Source organism: Physeter macrocephalus, chromosome 1 (assembly GCF_002837175.3).
Source record: "Physeter macrocephalus isolate SW-GA chromosome 1, ASM283717v5, whole genome shotgun sequence".
NCBI lineage: Eukaryota > Metazoa > Chordata > Mammalia > Artiodactyla > Physeteridae > Physeter > Physeter macrocephalus.
The window spans coordinates 130,171,471-130,191,422 of record NC_041214.2 but is presented as its reverse complement, the minus strand read 5'-3'; the positions used below and the strand labels follow the sequence as shown (position 1 = coordinate 130,191,422).

The window sequence follows — 19,952 nt, the reverse complement described above, 5'->3', positions numbered from 1 at the left end:
TCTTGTTTTACATGAAGATCACATGCACATGCTTATACTTTTTTCTCCATCTCCTTTTTTCTTACATAACTGCTGTCTTTGAGGTCTCCAGATTAATTTTCCTAACTAGAACTTTCTTTATCACATTTGCTTCCGAAAAAAGATTCCATTTGTTTCTTTCAGTTACCTAATATATATACAATATACTCTATATATGCATTATATACACAGATAGATAGATAGATGGGCATGCATATATATAAATAAGCATACCTCCATATTTATTCTCTATATCTTTCTTTCCCTCCAAAGGGCTTCATTTGCTTTTGTGAGACTGTAGTTCCCATATATATGCATGTCATTTTTATTGTACTTTTGTTAAAACGTTCACATCTGAAATAGGAAGTTATAAGCATACCTTCTTTCTCTGACTTTTTTAAAAACAAAACTTTGCCCATGATCTTATGTAATACATATCAATAATAAAATATGTTAGTGTCACACAATTCCTAGGCAGGGAAGCAGGGAACAGAGGTGTGTATTTCACAAGAAAATATTATTACAGGGCTTAGAAAAATGCATTTTAAAGGCCGTAATTAGAAAATAAGAAAACAGAACTTGTAAACTGGGGAGAGAAAAGTAGTGTTGTTAAACATTTATAAACATAAAGTCTCGAACTCAGATAATGTAAATATTGTAGGTAATTTGGAATCTTGATTAGTAGATTTGAGATGACGATGACTTTGTCCATCTCGTTATCTTATTAATATTTTTGTATTTTCTAATGTGAAAACCTTATAATACTGAAAAAAGATTTTTTAATATTTTCTGTATTTATACTCTATTCATGATATTAGCTTTGAGCTTTTATAGAATTGTTTATATGCCTTGATTTGAAACATGCAAATTTAAAGTTTTCTTGAAATATAAACAACAAAAAATTTTAGAGGTCACCTGTTTTTAATAATTTTTATTTCTAACCAACAAGGATTCAGCAATTGTACTTCTTATGGTGATATGTAGATTTTGTTTTGTTGTTTTAGTATATCATAATAGAGAACTTATTCAACATACATTTTTTTTAAGTACATAAGAACTGTTAAGCCCAGTGCCAGAAAGGAAAGCAAAAGAGATGAAAGAAACAAAAACACAATTAATAAGGAGGATCTGATCCCTGATTTAGGAAACTCACAGAATTCAGAGGTAGAGACCAGAAACCACACACACGTGCGCGCGCGCGCGCACACACACACACACACACACACACACTATTTTGTATGGTGAGCCCTAGCTAAGCAATGTGTACAAAATAATAACTTGCATACAGAAAGGGATAACCATGTATGCCAGATAAGGCTGGGGCAAGCCTATAGAAGTTGAGTTTTGAGGTGAATCTTGAATCGCTTATTCACAAATAATAGTACCCAGAGTTGGGTGTCTACTGGGTGCCAGGCTCTGAGCCAGAAGCAAAAAGGACAAAGATAATGAGAAGTAGTCCCTAACATAAAGTAATCTCCACATCAGAATAGATTTCTAACCAATGAGTACAACAAAATGTTACTAATGTCACTATTTGCCATGCAGATGGAGAGAAATTTTCCTAGACAAAGGCAAAAAATAGAAATAAAATGAAAGATGAGGAAAAAAGGAAGAGTCCCATTAGTTTTCCTTTAGTACTTCCTACTCTTCCTTTGAAACCCCACCCTATTCTAGTTAAGGTTACTTACCTTTCCTTTATTTGTCATTATTCCTTAAACTTACTTCTCTATTGTAATACTCATCACGTTGCATTCTAGTTGCTTGTCTATATCTTTCTGCCATATGATGTTTGTTGAGCTTGAAACATGAACAGGATAGGAGATAATTTGAGAAGGTGTCGTGAGGCCAGTTGTGAAGTCTTGTATGTCTTATAGGAATTCTGATCTTTGGGTGTAGAAGATGGATTGGAGGACATGAGGCTAGGGCAGGTAGATAATGTATGGGATATTGCAGCAGAATGGCCAATACCATGAAAATGATAAGAGAATAAAATAAGGCAATGGCAGCAGGAGGGAGAGAGAGGGATAGATTTTAGAAATGTGTCTAGCCCAGAATAATCACAATCTTGAAAAGATTGTCTTTTGCTTTTTATTACAATGTTTAATATTGTTTCTAAGAGCTTAGGTATCATCAATTTTCTTTCTTAGCCTTTCTTGAGCCATTTTCCCCCCACAATACTAAATATCAAAAGTTATCAAATCATTGTCCTAATAGACAATGATTTGTTAATTCAGTACTATATCAACAATGGTAAATGTTCTCTCTCATCAATATGCCTCTCTCAGCTAGACAAAAATGTATCAAAATGTTTGTTCTTAGCTATAAATATAATGTATTTTAATGTAATCGTATGATGCTAGGAAGAATTCAGTAGTAATTCAATAGAAAACTAATGCTTTGTTTGGCTATTGCAATTAGAAATTGGCAGGCCTTCGTGGTGGTTGAACTTCATTGTATTTTTATTAGTAGTTTGGTGTTTGCATCTGGCCTTTCACAAGTTAGTTCACATGCAACATTGATTTGTTGTCATCCAGCTCATTATTCACCAGGCAAGACAGATAATATGATGCCTCATATTTCACTGACAGTAAGTCAAAGAACAAAAGCTTCTCTAGGAAAGGTTGGCCAAAAGACCTTTGGATTGGCATTAGAATCATTTTCACAGTCTTTTTTAGGTTACTACTAGAAAAAAGTTGAATTTTCATCACTCAAATAAGATATACATCTGTAAATATGAAGGAAACTCTAAAACCAGAACTATGCTTTTCATAACATTCATAGAGTCACCTATTACTTTCTTGCCCTTCTTCAGAAACTGCACAAAACCTAAGTATCTGTTGTTCTGGAATGAATTCAGACATGAATACCTCAGAGGTGATGCACAGTTCTCCCCATCGTATGATTTGCACCGTATCCCAAATTTCTTTAACCTGTTCTCTCATGTTCTCCGCCTAGACTTTCTTTTATCCCCCTCCCTCTATTTTCCACTTCTTCTTGCACAAACGACTGAGATGAATCCATGGATTTTTCTTAGTTCTGCTTATGTTCCACAGGGGGACAGAGTTTGCTCACTACTGTTCTAGATTATCTTTGTAGAAAAGACTTGGAAGAATTGACAATAAACACCCATTCTAGTTAAATGGAATAGCAATTAGAATATTTTTTTAGTCATTTAGTACATTATGCAATGTAATTGTATAATGTTAAAACTCATATTTATATGGTAGACGCTCCTTTGCCTGATGGTATTTGAATCATAAAAAAACGAGTTGAGTAAAACTAATTACAATTTTTTATGTTACCTTAACACTTGATATATGTACCATTACTTACTCCTTTTCTTATGTTCTGTATGTATTTTCATTCCATATGTGTGTTCCCTTTAAATTATTTGAAGTAAGATAGTTTACTACTTATGAAGTAGGGAAATTTTAGGAGATAATTGCCTACTTCCATTTGAAAGACTGAATATATAAATGTTCTTTCTTTGTTCAAAGGTAGGACATCCCTGACAATAGTCTATGTAAGCAAGGAAAGTACATGTACTAGTTTATAGAATAAAATTGTGCTATTTTGTAACAAGTTTTATGAAATAAATTTAATTGTAACTATTGATGAAGTATAACAGGATGCATATTCCATATTGAAAATGGGCAGTTTTTAAAAAAAAATTAGGCTACTTATACATATTTTTGTTCGACTTAATAATATAGCATTTAAAGTTAAGTAAGTTAAGTTAAGAAAAGAAACCTAAGTGTTCTTAATAATGAAGCAGTTTGTGAGTTTTCATTTCAAATCAATAAATATGCTTATCACGTACTATTTTTAAGGTATTACGTCAGATGTGGCCACACAGGAATAGTTCAATGTCATTATGTTAATGTTAGCTTAAATCCACTTGAGGAAAAAATACTATTAACATGTGAAAGGTTAAATACTAAAATAAATTGGACAACAGTTACAGAAATCAACATTGGAAATGGCAGAAGACAGTGTATAATCAATTTTCAAGTAAATGTGCAAAAATATTATCAGTGCAAGTTCAGAAGAGTAATATATCAGTGCTACTTGGCCTCATCAGGGAAATCTTTATAAAAGATATGGGATTTAGCCGGTAGCTTGAAGGATTTGTAAGAGTAAGCTAGGTGAAATTGGAGGAGTCTAGCTTATTTGAAATGAGTTGAATTCTTTAAACTAATGCACCAGGATGGAAAAGTACAAAGAAAGGAGGAAACAAACCAATTTCCTTTGAGCAGGAGATTCTTGTTGAGAAACTGGAGAAAACATCTGAAAAGGTAGGTTGAGGCTTTGATACATTTAATGGACAGAACAGAGTAAAGTGAAGTGAATGTTTTATTCCAAGAGTTCTGATGTTTTCATAGACAGAAAGTGTAAGTGATGTGCAAGATTGATTAGAAGATGGGGAAAATTAAAAGCAATAAATCCAACTGGGATAGTGCGTTATGAACCTTTTACACCACAGACTCTTATCTTCGAATGAAATCTAACTGTGATCGCCAACATAAAAAACATTAAAAATGCCATCGTTTTAGAGCAATATAGTTTTTCGGGTCATACTGGTACTTATACAGTCAAGAAATGGGAATACAAGTTTAACCGTTGATATTTTCTAATATATAAAAGTGGTTATTTTGTAACACTCTAAAGTAAAGTATGCCTGATACTAAAATGTAAAAGACATTTCAGAAGAGATATTCCTATCAGATTATACAGGGCTTCTGAAACAAAGTCTTCAGTTTGCAACTCATCGAGGTAGAAGATTATTCAGGTACCCTCAACAAGAGATGAAAATTGAACAGCCAAAGATGTCATCACACTCTGTATAAAACCTCTCAGTGACTATCCATCACCCACAGGCAAAATTCCAAACTCTTTCTAGGGGCTGATGAAGCCCTTCATGATCTAGCACATACTCACCTCTCCTGCCTCATCTATAACCAACCTTCTTTATTTGCCAGCTCTTACCAGTTAGAAAGCCGAGTTCTTCAAATACTTTATATTTTCTCTTCCTCTGGGCCCACTCATGTGTTACCTAGAATATCCCCTTTTTCAGTGGTCGGCAGAGCCTCACCCAAGCCCCAAACTAATTTCAGCCTCCCTGCTTTATTCCTATAATACATGGTATCTTTGATTATTTGCTTCATATCAGTCGTCTGCCCCACTGGATTTTATGCTCTATAAAAAGATCCAGTTACCTGACACATGATGGTCAAATCAAAGGATGATAAATTCAGGAGTTTTAAATAGACTTTATCTTTTTAGATCTGTTTTAGGTTAACAGCAAAACTGAGCAAAAAAATACATAATTTCCCAATTTCCCGTGCCTCCACACATGCATAGCCTCTGCCACTATCAACATCTCCCACCAAAGTGGTACATTTGTTAAACTGATGAAACTATATTGCCGCATAATTATCACCCAACATTCATCGTTTACTTTACGCTTCACTCTTGGTGTCGTACATTCTGTGTGCAGATGTACAAAGAAAAATTGGATGAGTGTATAATGACATGTATCCACCATTGTAGTATCATCCAGAGTAGTTTCACTGTTGTAAAAATCCTCTGTGCTCAGTCTATTCATCCCTCCCTCCCCTTAACCTCTGGCAACCACTGATCTTTTTACTGTCTTCATAGTTTTGCCTTTTCCAAAATGTCATATAGTTGGAATCATACAGTATTTAGCCTTTTCAGGTTGGCTTCTTTCACTTGGGTAATATGCATTTAAGATTCCTCCACGTCTTATCATGGCTTGATAGTGCATTTCTTTTTAGCACTGAATAATATTCCATTATCTGGATATGCCACGAGTTATTTACTCATTCACCTACTGAAAGACATCTTCGTTGCTTCGAAGTTTCACTAATTATAAACAAAGCTGCTATAAACATCCATGTATACGCTTTTTGACAAATTCATTTTTAAACAGGATAATTGGAAAGACACTAAAGTAAAACTATTCAATAATCATCTGGACATTTACAAATTAGTGTTTTGTAAGGGACATCAAGACTAGATATATATATTTGTAATATTCATTCTATTTTCAGTTTCTTTAATAAAAACCTTCTATATGCTAGATAGTGTAATAGGTGCTGGAAATGCAAAGTGGAGAATTACAGAGTTCTCGAGTTAAGGATCTCATAGAATAGTGGGGAAAAAGAGACGTGAGATAAATAATTCCAGTATAACATGGGGAGTGCACAGTATAAGTATTATGGAGTTGTAATCAGTTCCATATGGTGGGAGCAGAGAAGGCTCACAAAACTGAGGACATTTGACTTGAACCTTGAAGGAGAAGCAGGAGCTTACAGTCACATGATTTGAGAGTAGTCATATACAGACACAGAGATTAAAAAAAACATAGAGTAGGCTGGTGTTGGGGAAATAATGGGAAATTAAGCTAGAATAATAGGCTGATGAGATGCGGAAGTATCTTTTAGTCCTTGCTAATGGGTTTGAACTTTTTCTTACATTAGCAATATCACTAATAATGTAAGCATAGGTGTGATGTGAATTAAGATTTTAGAAATATAATCCGATTGCCTGTGTGGAAGATATAGAAGGGATGATGATGACATTCCAAGAGACTAGGAAAGCTAATGGGCCGGTTCACATCAGAAGGAGATTGATCTGTGATCGTGGGAGTAGAGGTGAAGTGTAGAATAAAGACTTGGGGGATATTTAAGAGGTTGAATTTATAGGACAATTACATCTAATAAAATTGCTTATCTTATCCTTAAGTCTCCTTTTAAAAGTACTTTGGGATCTATTTGATTTAAGAAAATAATAGCACTGCAGAGAAGGTGTAAATAAAAATGCTACTGATTTTGTGTAACAATTAAAACATTTTGGTTTAATTTTCTATGTTCCCTAACCAGAATCCCTAAAACATGCTGTTTTTAAAATTGTTGTTTTTCTTTTTAATATATATATTTTATAGGATTAGGTTTTAAACTTCTGTTTCTATAGATTTGAGATGTTGAGATACAAGGAGACATCAGTTTCTAATGAAAAAATTAAGAAAATTAAGACAGTTGAAAGGTTATTTAATACATTTTGTAGCACAAAGTCTTAATGATTGACATGTCATATGGAATGAAAGGTTGGATCTAGAATAAGAGTAAATAAAACTATCAATCAAACAAACACTTCTTAGATGAATATTGGCATATTCTGTTGGTGCACAAGGATGAACAAGAGAAGAAAGTAGTTAAATCTACAAGCACTAAATTCAAATTGTCTTTAATTGGCAATTTGGTTTTTGCACGTGAGTAACTTTGTTGGGAAGTTATTGCCTTTTGTAACTGTCGGGGTAACAATAATTAGCTAATAAGATCTTTTAAGAATAAATTGAGATCTTGAGATAACCAATGTACTTATGATTAGAAATTAGATAACAGCCAGGTGATTTACTATAATAGTGCCAACAACCAGAAATCAGGAGGAAATAAACTGGGAGAACATTTTAGATGCTACTGTGGTTGCCATTCATTGCCAGTGTAATTGTGGGGTGTGTGTGTGTGTGTGTGTGTGTGTGTGTGTGTGTGTGTATGCGCCTAAGTGTTAATGTGCTTTTTTTCCTCATTTAATTTCAGCTATGACAGTGATAGCTGGTGCCCACCATTACCAGTACAAACTTATTTACACCAGGGTATGGAAGATGAACTGGAAGAAGATGATGATCGTGTCCCAACACCTCCTGTCCGAGGCGTGGCTTCTTCCCCTGCTATTTCCTTTGGACAGCAGTCCACTGCAACTCTAACTCCCTCCCCACGGGAAGAGATGCAGCCCATGCTGCAGGCTCACCTGGATGAGTTGACAAGGGCCTATCAGTTCGATATAGCAAAGCAAACATGGTAAATATCCTCATGAGGTCAGGGGACCCATGCTTTCAACACATGGATAGAGGAAACATTCTTTCACATTAAATTCACAAGAGAGTCTCATTGAACTCTACAGCTGGGGTTAGAAATGCTTTTGTACAACTCCTTCATCATCGAGATAAGGAAATTGACTGAAGAAATGTTAAATAATTTGACCAAAGTCACACAACTAATTAGAGTGAACTGGAGCAAGAATTCAGATCTGCTGAAATTCAGGCTCAAGTACTTTTGGCTACACCAGAATCTTTTCTAATTTACAGTTTAGCTTCAATTAGCTTATCCTTGAACTCTCACTTCCAACACCATAATGAAGGACTCTCTTTAGATTCTTCAAAGTGCCTGTGATTAATTCTGTATGTGGTTGTGAATATGTAAATGTAAGCTTCTGCAAATCACATATGGTCAGTGTCAGTTATTAAAAGACCTTCTTTGGGCTGAAGTAAATGAGACAGAAAAGAACAACAATGTTAGTAACAGTAAATGCACACACACAAAATAAGCCCCTAGAATAAATTACAAATCCCCAATTCCTTTTTTTTCTCATTGATTCATAAACTTTCATAAGGTATAGATGGCAGTCTGCTGATGTATCCTGTGAAAAATATGACAGAAATACAAGTGGAACCAACTCTCACAATTCTGTGCAGTTATTTTTTTCTTATTTGCTCTCCCTTCTCCCAAACAGTAACATAGAAGTTTGACTCCTGAAAATGAAATCTCAGTAACATACCTCTGATTATCTTATGCCGATTTACATCCTGTGCTTGAAGTTAAAGTTTTATGAAAGAGCCTTAGCTTCTTTTTTTGGTAGTTTTAGCTACTGGGATAAGCTGATAGTGAGATGTCTTATTCTCAGTGTTAATGAACTATGTGTTTTAAAAATACAACTAAATATACAAAGAGATACTCAAGCCAGGAATATCATTTAAAGCTTATTACAAACACAGGTTCTTTTTTTTAGAACCAGAGGTCCTTGAACATTTTCTCAATCATCAGATTTTTTTCCAAAGGTCAAAGACATTTTACTGTTAAACAGTATTATTTTGCATCAGTCTGCTTTATAAAATACAACTATTGAAGGTGAAGCCAGCTGCTTTAAGAGCCAGAGGAGGATTTCTTTCAAGTTAATTAAATGAAGCCCTGCATATTAGTCCTTTAAAGCACAGATTCTAGCTTGGAGGCTCTCAACGCTGCCTGCGTTTTGGAATCATCTGAATAACCTGGATGCATAGGCCCCACCCCCAGATATTCTGATTGCTTGGTCTGGGATTTGACTAGGGTCAGCCAAGGCTGGACCACTGCCACTGTCACTCCTTACTAGCTTTATGACAATGGGCACCTCGCTTAACACTTCAGTGCTTCAGTCCCCCATTTGTAAAATGATAGTGGTAATAGGAATCGACTCATCTACAAAGTGAGAGGGCAGTCCCCCCAAGACCACCCTCACTTCTGACACTATGTACAAGTTCGGAGAGTCCCCAAGACTACCCCCAGGTTCAAGAATCGCTAGAAGGAGCCACAGAACTCACTGAAAGCTATTATACTTGAAGTTATAGCTTATAATAGTGAAAAGATACAGATTAAAATCAGCCAAGAGAAGAAATGCGTGGGAGAAAGGCTAGGAAATTCCAAAGACGGATCTTCCATTTGTCCCCTCCCAGTGGAGGAGTGAAAAGCATAATTTCTCAGCAACACAGTGTGACGATATGGGTCAACCAGGGAAACTCACATGAGCCTTGAGTTTCGGAGTCTTTATTGGGGGTCTGGCACATAGATGTGGTTGACTATCTGCATGGCTGACCAGGGTCTATGGCCCCTCCAGAAGGTGAGCTGATATCCTGTGACTCCAAGTTCCCTCCATAAATCATATAGTTAGACTTTCTGGAGGAGCCTCTGGCCTCCAAGTAGACATTTTATCAGACAGGATGTTCTAGAGCTTAGAGATTACCTCTCAGGAGTACAAGGCAAAAGTCTAACTTCTCTTTGGGCAAGGTCAAATTCTTTATTTCACACCATTGTTTTTGGGAGAATTAAATGAGTTTACACTTGTATAGTACTTAGTAAATTATCTAGCCACGTTATAGCTGTTATTATTCAGAGGGCTTGGGTTTTCACCTGAGTTGTTTCTTGCTGTCTTTCCACTCTTAGAGCCCCACTTAGTGAGTGCTCCATAGACACTTGCTGAATGAGTGAACAAACTAGTTCATGTCCACCTGCCCCAAGTATCCACAGAGCACACCCTGCTTCTCTCTCTCAGTATGCTTCTGTTCAGTCCAACAGTCCTCCAGAATGCCATGCCGACGCCCCGTGTAGGAGGTATGAGTCTTCATGCGCTCGCACAGGACCTTGTCCTACTAGGATGGCAGTGCCAGTCCATCTGGGCTGCACATTGACATCACAGGAGGAGTATTTAAAAATAATAATTACAGGCTTCACCTCTAGGGATTCTGTTCATATTGACCCATGAAGTGCAGAACACAGTGCCTGTTACTAGAAGATACTTTAAAATGTTATGTACCCTTTTCCTATTCACATCTCCTAATTCTCCCGAATTCAGGGAATACACTTTCACCACTCAGTGTGTCTTGGTTCCATCAAGAGGTGTCAGCAGTGCTGTAGGACTAGAGTGTTGGTCTGTTCGTCCTTCTCAGGACCAAAGTGCAAATTATTAGACAAGAATGGCTCATGTATATAAATGTCACCTTATATTCTCTTGCTCATGACTTGACCCACTCCATCCCCGCTTCACAAACAGAATTTGTGGTTACACTTAGAGCAAGATGTTGCCATCAACACTCAAGATTTTCTGTGAAAGTGTTAGGAAACTTCCTGACTTTCCAATGAATGAGCTGTGATGAATGCCAGATAATAAATGGGACCTCAAATGCCTTATCTATTAAATTAAAGATGTGGGCCTGATGATATTGAGGTAGCTTCCAGAACTAATATCTTAGGTTTTTTAACATTAAAAGATCTAGAATCTTGTTAATATTGGAGTTGGTCACAAGTTCAAGAATGCAGTTGGGAGAAGAATATTAAACAAATTCTGGAAAAATGAAATATTTTCCCCATAAATGCAAATATTAAAGAAAAATAACCTTGTATCTTTAATTCAAACACTAACCATAAAAATGCGTAAATCGCCCTTAAATCCAGTGGTCTTTTAAGTATTTTGTATCAAGGCAAAAAAAAAAAAGACAAATGTGTCAAAACATGCTATATTCCCTCTTTAATGACAGTAACAAATAACAGACTTACTTTCCTTCAGCATTTTATGGTTTAGAAAAAACTCCTAAGTAGTCACAAAACGAGCTGACTGGACTCTAGTGTCCAGCTCTGCATTTTACTAGCCATGCTATTTGAAACTTAACTCACTTACATTTGAACCTCCCTTTAAAAAATTCTGAAAGAGAGGTGATGATAATACCAGTTCTATCTACTTCCCAAGGTTGCAATTAGAGTTATTCATTCATTGCAGCTCGTTTATTTGGCACACCTACTGTTCTAAACACAGAGTGCTGAGATGAATCTTTTCTTCCTTTGAGGTGTTTAAGACTTTGGTGGCTAAGACAGATGCAAAAATATTAGCTAGAGCAAAAAGTAGCCATTCCTCCCCAGTTTAACCTAAACTCATTAAAGTGGAAACAACCACCCAGCCTGATTCCTGGGGGATCGTGCAGGAGGAAAGCCTCATAGGGCAGCGAATGGGCCATGGTTGGAGGGAGAAGGTGTTGGTATTAGATTTTCATGTGACATCTTTTCTTCATAAGGGCCAGCAGGTGACGTGGGTTACACAGGCTGAGTAGAACTTTGACACAAAACTGGGAATGTAATTGTATTCTTTTTGGACCAAAAAAAAGCAGCTTTAAATGGATATGTGTGATGAATATTTCTATTCTCCTTTGGGTGATTTATTTGCACAAAAATGCTGGGTCTGTATTCTTTTTCCTCTGTGCATCGGTCCCGTAAATACCCATAGAAGAGTGTAATAGTCTACACTGTTGTTACTGTTTTGGCAAGTCATGTATACGTAGACCATTGTGTCTGCTGAAATGTAAGAAAGCATAGTAAGCTCCAGAATTAGTTAAAGGAAAGCAAGAAAACAAAACTAGTTACCACAGCAGGCTGTTTCATTCCAATTACAATTTTGTGGAACGCTAACCAGTACTTTTTTTTTTTCCTTCCCTTGTGAATCCTAGGCATGTTCAAAGCAATAATCAACCTCCGCAGCCCCCGGTTCCACCATTAGGTTACATGTCCGGAGCTTTGATTTCCGATTTGGAAACAGATGTTCCAGATGATGATGCTGATGATGAAGAGGAAGCTTTAGAAATCCCCAGGCCCCTGAGAGCACTAGAACAGACGCCTGGATCCAGTACGGACAATCTAGACAGCTCTGTGACAGGTAATGGAACTGATTTAATAGGAATAAGTTACCCATTTGTAATATTAAAATGCATCGAAAGTCAAATACTTTCTTATGTAAAATTTATTCCACTCCATCTCTTTCTGTAACATTTTTAATATGTTAATATTAAACACAAAATTCAAAAAGGATTTGGAAATACTTTTGCTTTGCTGCAAAAATGATAAGAAAAATTCATGAATTTTAAAAAGCTTTAAAGACATGAAAGAAAACTCAGTTATATCCAGGGCTTTCATGAAAAGTTCACTCTACTGGGGAACCAAGTCTATTACATAAAAAACCTTGATTTTTAGAAATGATATATTTTGTATATCAGGAGCAACATACAAAGTGAATGCAATCTTAAAACACTTCTTGATATTTCACTCCGTAAAATCATTCACTGATGAAAATAAGCAACTCTTCAGAATAAGGCTCTCTAAGGTTGCACAAGGTATTATTTTTAGAGTGGAGAAAATGTATAGCGAGATAAACTATACATTTATGCATTTCATATTGTTGATCCAATAATTGCTTCTCTCCCAAGAAATAGTTATTTTTGCTGTTTACCCCTTTGACTTCCTCTGGCCTCCTTCACCAAGTGAAAGGCTGCAGCTGGTATCCTTCTAGGATGATCCCAGGATTGCCACCTATTTCCAAGGATTTAAATTTAGCAAATTGTATTTAAAAAAACGTAAATCCTAATGTGTACACAATGACTGTGGAGAAAAGTAAAAATTCAGTCTTTCTATTCAAGTAGGTATCCGTTCTTTGATACACACACGCAAATGCCTCTTACGTGACTATAAAGACATAACTGATACAAATGTGTTGCCCATGCATGTCCTATCCTTGAGTCTTCTCTGTATACCACCCATTTCTATATTTACCTTCATGACACTCTTCTAGGAGCGCATTTTACCACAGTCCCATTTAATTCATTTTTCCTCCAACGGCTTCTTAATTTGCACACATTTCACACTGTGTGTTACAGTTCAAAAACACTGATGGAAACTCCTTTATGAAAGTGATGGAGAAGCATGAGTACCTACATGTTTCCTCTGCACGACTTCCTGAATTACACAATGTCATGCACGAGCCTACACTTTTCAGGTTTTCTTTTTACCTGGGGGCTGTCTGCATGCCGAGCTAATTAAGATTTAAGAACTGCAGATATGCTGCTGTGATTTGAAATCCAGATCCGACTGAAGGTGGCAGAGCAAAAGTTTAAATCTTTGAATGCAGAGAGCTAACTTATTACTGCACTATTATGTTAAGCCCCTTTGCCTGAATTTCTAGCATAATCTCCTTCAGGGTAAAATCTGCATAGTTTTGCATGCCTCACTGCTGATACTGAACTCTTTTCTATTACGAATGCAGTAAAAATTGCAATGATAAAAGTCAGCCACAGCCTATGTAGTTCTTTTCTTAACTATTATAATGTCAAGGATGATAAATATATCTATAAATCAGGAGAAGGCCATTTTGAACTTTTACATGCTCACCTGTTAATAACACGTTTCACTGTTTAATATGACTGCGGTTAAAGACAATCTGAATTTCTCCTTGTAGCTGGTATAATGTTCATTCCAAATGAAGCTTTTATTGGTAAGAAAAAGTCTGTTTTCCTACTTGAATTCGGTGCTTAATTACTGCCATATATAAAAACCTCAAGGTGTTTAGGTATGCATTCCACAATGAATTTATCCTATGAATAATATCTCTCCTTGGTAAAAGAAGTTGCACTCTACACCAAAGTAGCCAAGCAGGAAACTTTTTTCTTTCCTTTTGCTTTTTTTTGAATTTACAGTAACTTTGTGGAGAAGGTATGATCAAAGATTTAATTTGCTTTCTAGGGTGTAAGTGTAATTTAAAGTAAATAAAAGTTAAAAATAAAAGTAAATATAGTTTTTCAGAAAAAAGGATGTGTGTGTAGGGAGTGTGTGTACAGAAGAGTGTGCGTGTCTGAAAGTATAGCCTGGGTTTGTGATTATGTGTAAGGTGTGTGTGGGGGGGTGTACGTAGGAGTGTGTATATGAGCATGCATAGGATGTTGAGTGTAGTAGAGCATGTGTGCATGTGTGTATGTGTACCTGGGGGTGGCCCTGAGATGCATGTGTGTACGGATCAAATGCTACAGAAACCAACATGCTAATGAATACTGCTCTAACGTGTTTATGTTTTCTTCAGACACTCGAGGCTAGTTTAATGGTGCTAAATGAGGTGGGCAATAAAACAGAGGCTATTTCCATTGGCTTTGTATGTTTTTAAGATGGTAAGTGCCCACGGAGAGGATTCTGATTTTTCCGCAAATTACTTTGAATTCTCAATTTGTGTGTGGTGTGAGTAAATTAGTCATCACGTTCATCTGAATTCTCTATTTTCATGAAACTAATGACCATTTTTTATGAAATAGAACTAACAGTTACGTACCAGTCCTTGAAACTCTAAAGCCAACCAGAACGAAAGCCCAGAGATAACACAAATATGGGCTAATAAGACTGTATATAAAATTATTTAGAATTTTACTTCTGAAATATGTTGCATTCCAACAGCTGCCACATTAAGGAATATCAGCAGTTAACAAGGTACAGAGCCTATTTTTGTAAAGAAATAAGTATATTATTTTCAAATGTTTTCTGAACAACTAAGTAATTTATGAGGGACTTTAAATTTTTTGAAATAATGCTTCATGAATGGAAAAGGCCAAGAAGAGAGGAAAATATCAGTAATTCTATAACCCATAATCTCAGTGTCTTAGTCTGGTTGGGTAGTTATAACAAAATATCATAGACTAGGTGGCTTCAACAACAAACAGTGTAAAGCTGGCAAGTCCAAGATCAAGGTGTGGGCAGATTGGGTTTCTGGTGAGAGCCCTCTTCTTGGCTTACAGGAAGCCATCTTCTCACTGTGTCTTCACATGGCAGAGAAGGAGAGCAAGCTCTCTGATCTCTTTTTGTAAGGTCCCTACTCCCACCCTCATGACCTCACCCTCATGACCTCATCTAAACCTAATTACCTCCCAAAAGCTCCACCTCAAAATACCATAACGGGGCTTCCCTGGTGGCGCAGTGGTTGAGAGTCCGCCTGCCGATGCAGGGGACGCGGGTTCGTGCCCCGGTCCGGGAAGATCCCACATGCCGCGGAGCGGCTGGGCCCGTGAGCCATGGCCGCTGAGCCTGCGCGTGCGGAGCCTGTGCTCCGCAACGGGAGAGGCCACAACAGTGAGAGGCCCGCGTACCGCAAAACAAAACAAAAACAAAAACAAACCCTATAACGTTATGGGTTAGAGCTTCAACATATGAATTTTAGGGGGATGTCAACATTCAGTCCATAACATTCAGGTGTGGAAAATGTATTTGAAAATCTGTTATTTATTGATTTCCACAACAAATATTTATTGAAAGTCTATTCCTTCCATACTTGGCTAGGAATTTAGATTTGGTAATAATAGTAATAATAATAACAACAACAACAACTTGCACATATATAGCCCTTAGTACACCCAAGGCACTCTTCTAAACAGTTGCCTGTTTTTTGTATGAGCGGCTGAGTGAGCTAAGAATGCTTCTTACATTTTTAAAGGGTTGTAAGAAAACAAGAAACAAACAAAAAGAAAAAATAAATGAGAGACAGCAAAGCCTAAAATATTTAGTATATGGCACTTTGCAGGAGAAGTTTGCTGATCCCTGTTCTAAGGTTTTAACATGTATTAACTCATTTAATTGTCACAACCCTATTTTTATTCTCATTTTATAGATAAGGAAATTGAGGCACAGAGGGGTTTAAAGACTTTCTTTAAGATCACCCACCTGATAAGTGGCAGAAGAATGTTCAAAATCAATCAGCCTTACTCCAAAGACCAGTTATCATGATCCCTGCTCAGGAAATGCTCAACTGTTTTCTCATCTTTGGATTTAGCATATTTAAGAGGAAAATGATTTCCTGGTCTGTTCTTCTCTCTCCCTTTCTGTGCGTGTGCATGTATACATATATGAATAAATATATATTTATACAAATACAACACATTATTTTATCTCTGGAAACATTCATTTTTACCCCTTATACACTTAATCAAGATCAAAAATATTAAATTTTTAGATGTAACTTTTATTATTTGTTTTTCTCATATTTCATTCTATATTCAGTTATAATGACTCATGCCAACAAAATTCAACTCTCAGTACTTTTTATAGGGAGTCACATTTTTATAATTTTATTTTAATTTATACTTACAGTTTAAACCTACTTGGTTGTAATAAAGTACAAAAAATGTTCTGATTACAGCACATCACTCTCTTTTTTGTCTAGAAAGTAAACATACAGGATTGTTTCAGTCTTCAGGAATATGCTTGTAATATTTCTTTCTAAATGCCAAACCCACCACTTTTGGGTAACAGGTTGGGGGAAACCTTTAATACTTTTTTCTTTGACTTCCATGGTGGGAGTCAAGGGTGAGTGTTTCCTGGATTTAATGACCCCAGCACAGGAAAAAAAAAAAACACACAAAACAGAAGGCAATAGGAGAGAGGGCAGGAGAAAAATGTCCTGAACATGGAGCCAAGGTTCTAACTGCCTCAGTGATCACAAAAAGTAAGACTGAGAGTGAGTGCTGTTAAATGAAACAAATAAAAGTTTCCTTGACTGCTGAACCCCACGTAAATACCCTGGTTGAAAGGAAATCGGGACTCTATATTTTCTGTATTTTATGTCTTTGGAGGTTTTTGCTGGAAGTCCCAAAGCAGATTATTTTGAAAACAATAAAACCTGGCAGCCTCACCACCTTACTTGACCACACAGCTTTTAAAGAATTGGCCACTTAAAAGCATGACCAGATGCCTTGCTTTTGTTGCAAAAATTTAAGGAAAATATTTTTGTAATAGGGAAATTTCAGAGGTAATGCTAAAAATTACTAAATAATTTTCTTAGACATTCTCCACAGCTCTGATTTATTTAAAAAGAAATTAAATACACACTTCAAAATTTAACAGATAAACATGGAATATCATATATTCAATTTTTATCTGAGTAGAACAAATTAGCAGGTGTCATAGGTCTCAAGGAAGAGATTTTTTCTTATTTTGCTTTCCCTTTTATATTACACATTCCTTTCTCTCTGAGGAATGTAGGTGAATTGTTGTGTATTCAATATGTTTGAGTGAAAGAACTTCTAAATATTAGAAATGTTTTTCTACATCTAGGCAGAGGTCAATATTTGGATTGATTTGTCCAAAGACACTTAGAGCTGAAGATTTTATGTTACAGATAGTTAGACAGATTGCACTTAATAGGAAGAGTTCCTGGATTAAATATTGGCTGAAAAAATGGGGGACAGCCAGTTTTTGTATCTCATAAAAATGGTAATGCAACAATTAGCAGGGTCATATTATAAAGCATACACTTTACTCTAGCTTAATAGGTCTAAGGATGAGCATCTATCAGCAAGGAAGGATTTAGCATAAAATGACATGTAAATGAATTGATGACTGATCATAAATTAATTTTAGTGCTGAAGACATAATGGAGATACAGCAAGATGCCACTTTATCATGGTATTTTACTGCTCAGTACCATTTTGCAACAACTTAATGTCCTATCTGCAGTTCTTCCTTAACAGCTTGAATACATTTGAGATTTTGTTGGCCTTTCAGCAATTTTTAAACCTGAGAAATTTGGAAAGATGGAAGATGCAAACACAAATAAATCTGGCTATGTTACACAAATTCATTTTTCATTAAATGTTTAAATATGTATTGATTATGTTTGTGTCTATAACATGTCAAATTGGTATGGATTGCTTGTAATTTGTGAAGAATCTCTACCTTCGCTGTTTTACCTAGTTTTCATTTCAACTTTCGTGGTTATGTTTACATTTATGAAAGAAAGCCAGTTATCACAAAATGGCTTACTTTCTAATTGATGAATCACTGTTTTTCTTTTCTTATAATCATTGTCTTTTTTTGGTAATAGTTTACATAAATCTTCAGATAATCTTTGATGTTTAAATATAAAGAAAAAGAAAGAATGGTAGCCACAAAGAGGTGAAATCAGTAATCATTAAATAAATTTTAACAATTTTACACTATGGAAGAAATTTAATATATGTTATATACTTTTTTATTCATGGTGTATTGCCAATTTTCCTTAAAAATATTTCCCGCAAATGTAGTCATTCCATATATCATAAGTACTCCATATCTCAAATAGAGAGAATGGGTTGTCAAACATAAAGGCAGAGGAACAAAGAGGGAAAGAAAATTTTTTTCCTTCTGTTGTTTGTTTCCTTCTTGCCCTCCATTTTGAAGGCAAACTCAACTATATTAAGCTGAGGGCACTTGCCCCTCTTTAGTTTGTGGTGAGGAGGTTTCCTATTGCCCATTATGGGCAAATCACTATGGCACACATCTCTTCATCTCTGAAGTCATCTATCGAGTTTCTTTGCCCTTACAGAGAGTGGTGAAAAAAGAATATCTTTCTATATTGACCAACACCCACTTGAAGCCATGTCATTCATCCATGCTACCCTCTCTTTCCAGGGAAGGGAGAAAAGCATCAGGGAAAACTTCATGAATAACTGGAATTTCTGAGTAATAGTAAGGAGCATTAATGATTGAGATAAAGTCAGAGCAAAGACCCAAAGGCCAGAAAATAGTTGATTTGTTTAGGAATTGGCAAATCTGTATGTGGAAATCCTCATATGAAGGACTAATTACATCTCTGCTTTCCCCACTGTCCAAGTAATCAACAAGAGTTGACTGACCTTATATTCCTTATTTAATAAATGTTCTGGGAGTTATTATGACTATGTTCTTTCTGTAACTAAAGTAAGGCCATTGCTAGGAAATTACACACGGAATAGAATCCCATGCAGAATTTATACTGAATAATGAAAATATCGAAGGCATTTAATTCATTATGCCAATGTTCATTGAATTTTTACTGGGAAATGTTCCTGTACATGAGGTATTAAAATGAATAATAAATAGTTCCTAATCTCCAGAGTTCCACTGTCTGGAAGAGAAAACATATATGCAACAAACGCTAGTTTATAGAGATATGATATGCTACCGTATGCATACTATTTGAAAAACACAAGAGGTAGAGAAATTGATTCTCTCTTAAGACAGGGTTGAAGATGAAGTGGAGTCAGGGTGATAAAAGAGATGATATTGATTTGGACTTTGAAGTTAGGCACTGGGCAATAGAGTTAGTAACAATCTAGAGGGGTGTCAAAGGAATGAGAGACAGTAGGACTGAACTGGCTATTAGAGGGAGTGGGACTGGAAAGGTAGGCTGGGCTAGATATTGAAGAATCTCAAATACCCCAGTCAGTGTTTAAATGTATTGGCAAACTAGGTAAGGCTTTGAATGGAAAGACAGAATTATGTGATAAATGTTCCAGGAAAAAGTAATTCATATGACAAGGAGGAAGATAGAAGGAAGGGACCAGAAGGAAATCAGTTAGGAGGAGCTTAGGAATGAAACTGGAGATGTAGAAAAGGAGATGCTTGTTTGGAGAGTGAGTTTCAAATAGCTGGCACAGATTTATTTACAGATTTCAGCAGACATTTAGAAATACAGAAAACAGGACATAGAAGGGACCAAAACTGAGCTTTCCCATG

General features: G+C 36.0%; 1 protein-coding gene and 1 long non-coding RNA gene across 3 annotated transcripts in view; one reads left to right on the top strand and one right to left on the bottom strand.

The window, feature by feature from the left end:
* LOC129392252 (uncharacterized) overlaps positions 1-19,952 on the bottom strand; it is a 377,286-nt gene that overhangs the window by 58,079 nt on the left and 299,255 nt on the right. The gene's annotated exons all lie outside the window — the stretch shown is intronic.
* The window catches only part of ROBO2 (roundabout guidance receptor 2), a 551,426-nt gene that overhangs the window by 518,575 nt on the left and 12,899 nt on the right, over positions 1-19,952 (top strand). For both annotated transcript variants that reach the window (XM_055086130.1, XM_024120135.2), the window contains exons 22-23: positions 7,638-7,898; positions 12,125-12,330. In XM_055086130.1, the coding sequence (XP_054942105.1) occupies positions 7,638-7,898; positions 12,125-12,330 (467 nt within the window). The remainder of the gene's footprint in view (positions 1-7,637; positions 7,899-12,124; positions 12,331-19,952) is intronic.